Source organism: Vigna radiata, chromosome 9 (assembly GCF_000741045.1).
Source record: "Vigna radiata var. radiata cultivar VC1973A chromosome 9, Vradiata_ver6, whole genome shotgun sequence".
NCBI classification, from domain to species: Eukaryota; Viridiplantae; Streptophyta; class Magnoliopsida; order Fabales; family Fabaceae; genus Vigna; species Vigna radiata.
Window position 1 is genome coordinate 2252182 of NC_028359.1, and position 12428 is coordinate 2264609.

Below are 12428 nucleotides of genomic sequence, written 5' to 3' on the forward strand. Positions count from 1 at the left end.
ATTTGATTTATCAGTAAAAATGCATCATTTTTAAGTTTATTTTAGGTCTTCTTAAATAATGATATATTTTTAATATAAATAATTTTATTAAAAATAAAAATGTCTCATTTTTAAGTTTGTTTTAAGTCTTCTAAATCCTTGAGTCATCCATGTTTGCATCTTTTATACCTTATCTCTATATAATATAAGATCTCCAACACATATTTAAGCATATACATCTCAAACCGAGACTATATATTAATAGTGGTTTGACAGCAGTCTGATTGGTGGTAGGATCCAACAAATAATAAATATCGTTAGGATAGACCAACATCATCTTAAGAAATAGACTTTAAATTTAACTCAGCCTTACAAAATTGAATTGTAAAGTGGGGTTTGCATTTACTTATATATTGTAAATCTACCTTATCTATAGTCGATATGAGATCTCCAATAGAAGAGAGTTGAGAATTGTTCGAATAAAAAAGAAAGAATGATTTATAGAAAATTAAGTTAAAGAAAGTTAAAATGAAAGTAAAAATATTTAAAAGGAAAAGTTATTGGAATTCTAAATGCGAGTATAAATGAAATATTGATGGGTTTATGGAGGGGAGGATTCGTTAGATAATGAGTTTATGGGTCTTCTAACTTATAAGAGGTTCAACTTTCTTGTATCCATCTAATGTGAGACTTATACTCATACTTGAATTTCCAAAATACCTTCCTCAAGGGTAAGTTCCTTCAACATTAGTACGCTCTCTCTTGAGCGCCTTATACCCTTGTCAACAAGACTTTTGATAATAGGGATCCTCACAATTAGGTTTCTTTGTCATTGTTGTACCTTATTTGAAATTTACGGGGAAAAAACAACATAATTGAGATCTCAACCCAACCCACATAAGAGATTAACATCACCTTTAATTTAAAACCTTAAGACAATGAATTTATAAAATCTCATCCTTATACAGAGTTGTTAACTTGATCCATGACCCATGGGCCAACCTTAGCCTAACTTTAAATATGTTCCCTTTTAGAGCTCCATTAATTAAGAGGGGGAAAAACATACCTCCAACTCCCAAAGGCCTTCTCAAGTGGGTTAAAGTTAGGACCAAGGTGGGCTTGTCCCACTATAAGAATTTAATTATCTCTTAAAAACAATATCTTTAGCATGGATCATATACCAAGTCAGGCCATCTTGAATCGAGTCCAAAACAGGTTGAAACCCAAGATGGGTCAAACTACGCTGAAGGTTGTGATAGGTTGTTTCATATGGAAAATTGATACGAGCTCTCTCGGACCGAGAGTCGAGATGAGCTAACCCGAGCCAAAAGTCAAGATAGGACGAATTAGGCAAAAGGTAAAGAAGGGTCGACTTGGGTCAAAGGTCAGGATGGAGTGGTCTAGGTTGAAGGTTGAAATAGATTAGTTTGGGTCGAGGACCAAGACAGGCCACCTCAGGTTGAAGGATGAGACCAAGTCGAAGGTTGAGATGTGTAGGCTTGGGCCAAAGTTCGAGACAAGCTTACCTAGACAAATGGTCAAGAGGAATCAACTAGGCTGATGGTCGAGATGGACTAGTCTAAAGCGAAGGTCAAGACGGGTGGACATAGGTCAAAGGTTGAGACTCTCTAGCATGGACTGAAAGTCGAGATGGACTGAATCACACCAAAGATCGAGATGAGTCTACTTGAGTCAAATATCGAGACAGGTTGGGCCAAACCGATGGTCAAGATGGACAACCTGTGCTAGAGGTTGAGACATGTGACTTTGTGCCAAAAGTTGAGATGGACTAAATTGAGTCAATGGTCGAGATGGGTCTGCCTGAATCAGAAGTTAAGACAATTGGTTCTAAAGATCAAGACTAGTGTGACTCGAGCTAAAGGTTAAGATTTGTTGGGCTGAGTTAGGTTGAAGGTCGGCTCAAGCCAGTCTAAGATGATGTTTAAGATGGATTGATCGGGATCAAAGGTCAAGATGGGTTGACTTAGATTGAAGGTCGACCCTAACTGATTTGGTTGAAGGTCGAGACAGACCTATTTGAATTGAAAGTCGATATGGGTCGACCTAAACCAAAGGTCCAATAATATATTTTAAAAAATTAATATTTTTTTTCATGTTTAAAAAGAAAGTGCATGAATTGATCCTAATCCACAATACTTTTGTAAATATTTTGGTCCTTAAGCTTTTTTAATGACGATTTTCTTACTTTGTGGACTTTTTTTTTTGCCCAAATTCACGTGGATCAAGACCAAGATTTCTGAAATAAGCCAAATTGATAACTTTACTTATTTTTTTATTTTTTATTTTTATTTTTTCACAATGCGAGATTTAAACTCATACTCAAATTCTTAATATATATCAATACGAAAAAAAACTTACACTAGAGACAAATATTCATCTAAATATCCAACAAAAATATTGAAACATAAAATTTTTGAGAATAAAATATATTTATTTCATATGATTAATGAGTGGTTAAATTAATTAAAATTATATTATAATTTAATATTTGTTAACTTAATGAAAGCGAAACATAGATGAACCAATAAGTTTTATGTCAGTTTTTAAAGAGTGTAGTTGGATAGGGAGTGAAACGTGTAAATTAGTTGAATAAGTGTAAGGGATAAGAAAACAAATGCTTCAATTAGAATCATGTGGCGTAGACTTATATTTTCCTTTTACATGAAAGAGCATTTTAAATACTCTTCGCTTTGGTCTCAAGTTTTCAATTATTAAATGTTTTGATGTAAGATGCAAGGCAAGTGCAACCTAACATTCAACTTTAATTTAATTAACCAACAATAATCATGATAAAAATGTTAATCATGTAATAATATTGACAATGATAATAATTATGTAATCGTGTTATAATAGTAACAACAATAACATTAATTATAACATAATTTGGACGTAATAATGCTTTAAAATTGATGTTTTCATTCAATACACCGTTGACAACTTTTATTTCCTATTCTTAAAAATATAATAATTTCTGTTAATATATTTGTATAATGATATGTTTTCATTGTTTTGTGACTGATTATTTCGTACTCTTATTAATTCCTTTGAATAAACTTTTAATTTCGTTAATCAACCCTCAAGTTTTTAAAGCATTATAAGAATAATGAAATACATATTTCCAAAATACAATTAAAATAATTTTACAAAAAAAATTGATGTTTTTAAAAATTGAAAGTTTAATGCACTTGTACTTTTATATTTTAATTTGTTTTCTAACAATAAAATTATAATATATTAATTAAGCAAATAATGTGAAACACCAGCACCAGCAGTATAGTTTCACTTCTAATAAATGAAAGCTAGCAACTAATTACCAAACCAAGAAACATACACACCAAAATAAGTTGACTGGACCATCTTTTTGGATAAAATCTAGTTACATCATGTCATCCTTGTCTATACACAACTCCAAAAAGGGGTGCAGAAGCAGCTCTATGTTCACATAATTAAATGGAACTAGCTTTGAACCTTTGGTGCCTAATAGCTAGAGCTTGATCATGGGTTCATCAGGCTTGCCTTTCTCATGTAGGGGCAGATGTTAGAAGTGATTTTCTTTTCCTCCTTAGCTAGAGATAGATCAGTTGATAGAAAAATTTACAAGACAATAACAGCTACTGCTATCACCACTGCAGTTGTGAAAACTAGAGCCTGCAATACCAATAAAAATGTACTAAAAACAAGATTTTTTTTTTTTAAATACTACAAGATAAATAAGATTTGACAAAGCAAACGAAACAATAGAGAATACGGATAACCTGTAAAGTAGAAATTTTGACAGTTGATATGATAATGCATACTCATTTTTAAGCACAGGACTTACAGCAATTGCAGAAGCAGCAAGCCCAGCCCGCTCTCTCGGATCCTTGTGATAGTAATTTCCAAAGTAGAGAATTGTAGCGTAATACCACATTAATGGACAAACAAATCCTAGCAGAAGACTGACAAGAAAAGGAGAGGGGAGGAGAAGATGTAACCATCAAACTATGCAGGCAGAAGAAAGTTAGAAAGAGTAAATATGTACAATATTACTCACGAGAACCATCCAATTCCACACCCAAAACATGGTAGTGGCTTATCAAATTTTCCCAGTAGAGGGTTCTCTGCATCCCCGATTGGAGCATACTTGTCTTTTCTTTGTTCAGCTGTATCCATCTAGAGCCCTGTGTATATTAAAGTCAGGTTCAGTTTACTTCTTCTCAGACAATAAAGAGGGACACTTGCATATTTGAGTGTTTCTCTTAACGAAAAGGCATTAGAATCATAATCCATATAGTAAATGGGAATAGTTTTAGATAAAAGAGAAACAAGAAAAGGGAAAAAAAATTATAAGTAGATGTCAACTGTCGAAGTCCCTGATCATTACCAAAACAAACAAAAGACATATTAACCAAGAGAAGCAACAGAACATAATGAAAAAGAGTTTCTACATCTCATTCCACGAAAAGAAAACCAACTGCATTGAGATATTCATATATTTTTTAACTATGCATTGACAAAGAGGGAAAGGCTTTTGTTCTCATTTTAAAGTCTTTTCTGGGCATATCTAATGTTACCCTGTGTAACTTCCTATCTGTTGACTGTAACCACTACTGATAGTATTTTTTGGTTTTAGATTTCCTTTGAGAACCAGAAAACCATCCTTTGGAAAAAAGCTATAAAAGACAAGCTTTTGCTCAAAGGGTAGTTTTCAAGTTGGCAGCTACTCCAGGCCAACGCACAAGTGGCTAAAATTCTTTAGTTTATTATTCCTTCAGACAGACAACAAAACTCGTGAAGAGGCTATAGTGAATGAAAACGTTTTACTGAAGAGCTTCAACGATTGAACATGTAAGTTACTTGCATTTTATAGAGATGAAGCAGAATGAGTACTAGTTTCAGTAACATCATGGGCCTTTTACTAAAAGGTTATTATCTCTCTACCAATTGGGAAGATGTAGGTTTAAAATTGGACGAGAATAGTGAGCTAAACCCCACTTTCTACCAAAAAATTATCTCTAAACTGTACATAGTTTAACACAAATCAGTCAAATTCAAAAGACCGTTTCTAGTTCAATGAGTGACATGCGATTTGCATACTCTATTTCACTACATGTAAGAAGACAAGCGCAGAAATGTTTTGGGAAATTGATTTAAAGAACATATATTGCTTAAACAGTTCGATGTTGAAGAATCCAGGAATGCATAATAATAGTTTTTGAGGCATCAATACAAGAACCACAATTAACCAACAGTTTCTTAGGCATTTTAGATAGAGTATGTTGACACTAAATACTAATGATGATAGTAATATAACCCTCAGCAAACTGGGCAGTTTATATAGTAATATAACCCTCGCCAAACTAGACATTGCACTTTTCTTTTCCCGCGATAACTATAAACAAAACGATATGGAATTCCACCATTTCACTAGAAATATCCTCGGACACAAGCTGCCCTCCTTATAAAGAACTCTCAAATCTCAACCCCGAATTTCACATAACTGGAGAGGACAGTTTCCTACCAAATTTTTCCAGTCCTAAATTACAATCAGTTTCAGCATCTAAGAGATAGACAATCCACAGACTGAGGATAGTTGGTTCATGATAAAGAATAGAGCTTATCTGAGAAAAACTGGATGACCAAAATCAAATTTAGATATTATAGATGAACTGAAGCTACCTAAGAACAATGAAAAAATCTATTATTTTTCAACATCAGAACACATCTAATTCATCTATACAGTGGGCGAAAAAAAAAAATTACACGCCAGAAAGGGAATTATGAGCCGATACTTCAATTGACACTGAACATAACCAAGCATGAAAGAAACGCCCAATTATGAATGCTAATATAGTTTAACTTTGCATTGCTTTGTCATGCAAGTTAGAGGATCCATCACCTAAAAGGAAAAGTAAGAAAACACTCACGTCAGCCAATCCCCTGTCACTAATTGCATTTCAAGCTATTCCCCCAAAATTACCAAAATCATCAAACACAAGTCAAGTATAATTATGCAGAAACTTCAGAATCAATGTAAGAATAATGAGCATAGAAGCTTACCAAAATCAGTACTACCTTACAAGGAAAGTTGTTAGCTTGCTTAAACTACATGTATAAAAATATAAAAAATATTAAGAATGACAATGATTTGCCCCCAAAAGGCTGCAATACAACAACAACCTTAAAAACTTCGACAAAAAAACATCAACTTGTTTAAAAATAGCGAAGACCCATATTCCATTAACCGAGTTCCTTTAAACCCATCTTCTAATTTTCCATCTCCTCCTCCCCGGTAAGAAATTTTTTTAACAAAAAATGTATAAAAATTAAAAATTTACCTTCGAAATTGAAGCAGAGGAAAATGAAAAAGAGAAGCGCTTCTGGGGAAGAAACAGGAAGCGCTTCTGTTCTACATGGCGGCGTTGTTCATTTGTTGGGAACTGTAAGTGGATAGTACAAAGCTGAAATCTAGCTTTTCTCTTCTTCAGTTGCAGTGACAAAACAAATACACTATCTTGCTTGTACAATTGGGTTTGGGATCATGCAATACGACGTCGTGCTGATTTTACTTTTCTATGAAAATTTATTTAATTTTTTTTTGTAGATTATCGGGTTAAAAGTCTATTGAGGGTTGTTAATATTAGTAAAATATTTAAAAATTGTTTGAGTAGTAGTTAATATTTAGAGTAAACAATTTATTCAACATCATAAATATTTCTATATTTATTAATAAGGATATTATTTTAGATACCATTATTTTTAGTTTATAAATAATATCTAACTTAGTTAGTATAAGATTAATTATTTTTATTTCTAAATTAATTGTTATTTATTGATTTTCTTATAGTACATTAATATTAATATTAAGTTTCTAAAATTCTTAAATATATATTTATTATTAATATTAAATATATATTAATTTCACCAATCATTATAAACAAAGATTATTAAAATTATACTTTTAATTTACAAATAAGATATATTAATATTTATTGTACTAAAATAACTATATATCTAAATTATATTAAAATAAATATATATATTTTATAAAACATAAACGGTACTTTTTTATTAAATTTTTAACTATTTATCACATTGAATAATCTAATAAATAAGACTAATGTTATATATTTTCTCTATGATTTTTTATTTTAACTCGAAATTTTATATTTTTAAATGATTTGATGAAAAACTTAACCAAAAAAGTCTATTTAGTTTTTAAAAACTGATAAGAATGCTAATAAATTAAAAATTCAAATCATGGTTCAGGATACTAAATCAGAAGACAGTGTCTTATTCTCATATGAACAAAAGGCCAACAAATAAAAGAAAGTGATTTGACAAAAATCATAAAATAAATTATTTCGCCATCATTCGGATTTTTAATCAACTGGAGTATGTATTAAAATCTATATAATTTGGTGATGGTTCGGTATTTTATAAAATTAAAATTTCAACTGAAAACAACAATAAATACAGTTATAATTGTAATTCAGAAAAAAAAAAACTATGAATTTCACAATTTTAAAAATAAAACATATATTAAGAATAATAATTGATAAGTGTAATTAACTGAAAAGCAAAACAGTAAAATATTAAACGTTTTAAAATAGACAAAAGTTATATCTAATTTAACATTTTCGTCACGTATAATGCGTCATTTCTGTTTTTATATAGGAAGTAAGTATATACATATATATTGTTTCAAACATTGATAAAAATATTTTTCTTAAAAAATTAAACAAAATTAGAGTTTCAAATAAAAAGAAAGTAAATAGAAAATAAGCTTGTTATGTTGACTAATATTAAACACTCAAAATTAAAACAAAATTATAAAGAGAAAAAACGATTAATTGTGTATCCTATACAATAAAATTGATATTTGCATTATTATATTATTTGAGAATAATCACAAAAATGGTTTATTTAGGTTATTAATAAAGTAAAACCGTTTTAGTAATTTCAAAATGATGAAGAAGAGTATGGAAAGAATAATGAGACAGCTATGTACACACATCTTTTTTATCTTATTCAATTTAAAATGTGTTGCGTTTAATGAAAATTGGCTAACAACGGTCTAAATAATATAAACTTTTCTATACAATTTTTACACAACTTTTAATTTCCTATTATAATTTTTCAACAAGTAACAACATGAATAATTATAAGATTGAACTCACTTATAAGTGTAAATATAATTATTTTTGACACTTTTCAAACGACAAGGATAACAGGAAACAATAATGACAACAATAATGATAACGACAACCACAATAAAAAAGGTAACCATAAACAACAATTGTAAAGGTAATGGTAATGACAATGATGACGGTAACAACAACAACAATGGGTAACTACAACAACAAGGAACAACAACAAGGACAACAACAACGATAATGATATTCTTTCATTTTATTTTGCTATTTTAATAAATTTTCATATGATGACAAATGATTGATGAACTTTAAAATATTCTTATAATTGAGATAATAAAATTCATAATAATACCTCTGATCTTATTTAAAAAGTCTCAAACTAACAATTTTGTAATCTATAAAATTTAAAAGAGTCTCTACACATAAAAAAATGAAACATTTATAAACATGTAGAAACATTCAAGTAAAGTGGTGAAAGTGATAAAATAAAGAGTTGTGACTCTTTACACTAAAAAAGACATAACATACTCATTTGACACTCTAAAATAATTTAACTATATTTATATTATTTTTTTTAATTTTGTAACAAGCATAAGTAGTAAAATAAAATGTTTCATCGCCATGATTCTGTAACATTCTAATTTTGGCTGCATGTTGATAACTTCAAACTAACATTTGTTTTTAAATCTTATCTAAATTTATAAATAACATTGACAGCCAACATTAAAACTAAACTTAGGCACATGACATGTAGACACAAGGATTGCTAAAAATGGAACTCCAACTAATAGTACAGTTCCCACCAGATCATGGTACTTCGCTTTATAAAACAAGAAACTTTACGAGAACACAATAACCTCGTTCCTTGTGTCTCAAACAATCTAGTTTCTTCAATAATCCATTCCAACCAGAGACACTATTACCGATCATGTTTTCCAATACTCCAACACCTGTTGTAATCAGAAGAGACAGCACCGTGATCGCAGTAAGCGGAGGTCGACATAGCAATGGTGCTGTCAAATGGGCTGTGGAACACCTCCTAAAGAAGAACTCCTCATGCATCCTTCTTCATGTTCGAACTAGGACCATGCTTAACCGTAGGTACCTTCTCCTTAGCCTTTTTAATTTTTCAACCTTAAAAAATATACACTTTTCACATATGATTCTGATAGACAGAATATTTTTCTTTCTTTTTTTGTTTTTATTCCTTACTTTAAACAAAGTCTAAAAGTAGGTTTCTTTAATATACATATATATAAAAGTTAAACAACATGTACAATGACTTTTCAAATTTGGTATGTGCAGCTGATAATAATAATAATAATAATAATAATACTAATGATCCACCCAAAGGAGCTCGTCCACCAACTGAAGAAGAGTTGCACCAATTCTTTCTTCCCTTTAGAGGATTTTGTGCCAGAAAAGGGGTGTGTGATGTGTATTTAAGTGTATCTTGTATCAAATTTTAAATTCTGATATGTGTATCATATATAATTATTATTATGGATGTTGATCATTTCAGATATCAACAAAGGAATTGGTCTTGCACGACCTTGATGTTACAAGTGCACTCATTGCTTTCGTTGATGACAATTGTATCAGCACCCTAGTTGTTGGTGCTGCTACTTCTTCCTGGGGTTCTATTCTAAGGTAATTTATTCTCTCATATATAACATTCACATGCAAATATTAGCAATTTTTGTGTTGAATTTTAATGAATGGTTTTTCTGTGGTTTATTATAGGAGATTTAATAAAGATGATGTGTCAGCCAGTTTAGCAAAATCCTTACCAGATACATGCAGTTTATATGTTATATCAAAAGGAAAAGTACAACATATTCGACCTTCAGGTCATCATGCTCATCATCATCATCATCAACATGTTGAGGCCACACCAGCTAAATCTATAAAAGATATAGTCAACTTTTTAGAAAGTGATCCATTGGAGCAGCCACACAGAGATCTCAACATTAACCAAATAGCTTTTGAAGATATAGAGAGGTATGCTTTCAGCCTTAAATCATAATTCAAGTTATTGGAAGCTTTATCACTTTATTACAGTATTGATTTGTTTATATGTTCTCGCTTGAATATACAGGAAACTAATCAAAGATGCAGTAAAACAACAATCTAATAATAAACTTTGGGACTATTTACGTGAAGAAACAAATTCACCAAAAGGTCCAATCGAGTACCCTCCATCACAAAATTCTTCTGCAAATAATACTCCTGGAAATAGTGACAGCACGGGGCAATCACTTGGTCCTTCTTTGACAAATAGGTTAAATGAAAACCCAAAAATTGTTCTAAACGCACACCATTCTAGGACCAATTCACACCATTCTATTAGGAACGTTTCACACCATTCTAGGACAAATTCACACCATTATGGGAACAATTCTTCTATAAAAGATCAAGTAAGTGTTTTATTATCTATAAAGTAGGAAAATGTCACTTTTTCACATGGTTTAGCATTTAAGAAAGTTAAAAAAATACATGATTTCATAATCATAATAAGAACCAAGTTTGCATGCACATGTATAAACTTAACATATGATGTAAAGCTTGAGGTTAGATTAACTTAACCCATATGCTTTACTCCCCACTTTAATCATTTGAAAGTTTTTAAGCATAATTGACAAAAATTACATATCTTTTTCAAATTTCAGGTAAACTTTGATATACAGATGAGGAAATTGAAATTAGAACTACAAAAAACTGCAGAGATGTATGGTATGGCTTGCAAAGAAGCTGTTTTAGCTACACAAAAGGTAAATTCATGTTATGACTTTTTGTTTAATGCAACGACACATTATTACACTCTTTTGAACCGTATATGGTTCTAGTTATTGCTTATTAAACATGTTATCAACTATTGCTTTTGTCAATTTTAAAACACAACTACTTTTCATATACAAATTATACACATATAGTTTGAGATCATGTAATGAATTCTCGGAATCCAATGTTGTTTATAATAATAAAAAAAAAACTGTCCAATCAGGCAATGGAGATTGAAAAGTATAGACAAGAGAAAGAACGCGATATGGAGGAAGCAAAGCTTGCTCAATCCAAAATGACTATGGAGACAACAGAAATGTCAAAACACCTGGTAAAAATGGATTCTCAGAAGAGAAAGGAAGTTGAATTGAAAGCCAAAAATGAGGAAGAAGAGACGATTAAAGCATTGCAGGAAGCTCTATATAACAATGTTCCCTACAGAAGATATACAATTGAAGATATTGATGCTGCAACAAATAAATTCGATAATGCTTTAAAAATTGGCGAAGGTGGATATGGTCCTGTCTTTAAAGGACTTCTTGATCACACCACTGTTGCTATTAAAGCCGTGAGACCAGATTTAGCCTATGCAGAAAAACAATTTCAACAGGAGGTAAAAAAGTTGTAGTTTTCTTTTTACAACAATGTTTGCTTAAACCATGCCACAAGTATTTAACTTGAACAATTTTCATGCAGGTCATGGTTTTAAGCACCATAAGACATCCAAACATGGTGCTTCTCTTAGGAGCATGTCCAGAATTTGGTTGTCTTGTGTACGAGTATATGGTAAATGGAAGCTTAGAAGATCGTCTGCTTAAAAGAGATAACAGTCCTCCAATCCCATGGAAAACGCGTTTCAAAATAGCAGCTGAGATTGCCACAGGCCTTCTTTTTCTTCATCAGACAAAGCCAGAACCCCTGGTGCATCGTGACTTGAAACCAGCAAACATTCTTTTAGACAAGAACTATGTGAGCAAGATCAGTGATGTTGGTTTGGCACGACTAGTTCCTCCTTCAGTGGCTGATCAAACCACACAATATCGTTTAACTGGTGCAGCTGGAACATTTTGTTATATCGATCCTGAGTATCAACAAACAGGATTGTTGGGTGTGAAATCAGACGTATATTCATTAGGAGTGGTGTTGCTACAAATCATTACAGGAAAATCTCCAATGGGGTTGTCACACTTGGTTGAGAAGGCTCTTCTGTCAAATACTTTGAGTGAGGTGCTTGATCCAAGTGTTACAGACTGGCCAATAGAAGCGACTTCATCATTCGCTAAGTTGGCCTTAAAGTGCTGCGAGTTGAGAAAACGTGATAGACCAGACCTTGGTACTGTTGTCTTGCCGGAGTTAAATAGAATATCGAGGTTGTGGGACGATGAACACATATATCCCCTCAGAAATTATCACATGGCTTGAAACCATCTTGATCCTACCCAATCTCCACGAGCAATCAAGTGTTGTTTCTTGTAAAAATTTGATCATATATTATTAGAAGATTGGTAAAAG

General features: G+C 31.4%; 2 protein-coding genes across 4 annotated transcripts; one reads left to right on the plus strand and one right to left on the minus strand.

The window, feature by feature from the left end:
* Window positions 1–3264: 3264 nt before the first annotated feature.
* Window positions 3265–6480, minus strand: LOC106773566 (60S ribosomal protein L18a-like protein). 3 transcript variants are annotated; one of them, XM_014660263.2, is made up of 5 exons: window positions 6318–6480; window positions 6055–6084; window positions 4034–4160; window positions 3821–3938; window positions 3265–3648 (listed from the first exon to the last, which is right to left on the minus strand). In XM_014660263.2, exons 3-5 carry the CDS (start codon window positions 4150–4152, stop codon window positions 3595–3597), a joined length of 291 nt encoding a protein of 96 aa, XP_014515749.1. In that variant the 5' UTR covers window positions 4153–4160; window positions 6055–6084; window positions 6318–6480; the 3' UTR covers window positions 3265–3594. The 3 variants fall into 3 exon arrangements, with proteins under 3 accessions (XP_014515749.1, XP_014515748.1, XP_014515747.1); XM_014660262.2 differs by having other exon boundaries at window positions 6040–6084; XM_014660261.2 differs by lacking the exon at window positions 6055–6084 and having other exon boundaries at window positions 6318–6479.
* A 2583-nt stretch (window positions 6481–9063) lies between these two features.
* Window positions 9064–12338, plus strand: LOC106773088 (U-box domain-containing protein 51-like). The gene is made up of 9 exons (XM_014659776.1): window positions 9064–9232; window positions 9441–9562; window positions 9658–9785; window positions 9879–9988; window positions 10040–10136; window positions 10234–10552; window positions 10805–10906; window positions 11140–11529; window positions 11613–12338. Exons 1-9 carry the CDS (start codon window positions 9064–9066, stop codon window positions 12336–12338), a joined length of 2163 nt encoding a protein of 720 aa, XP_014515262.1.
* Window positions 12339–12428: the final 90 nt, after the last annotated feature.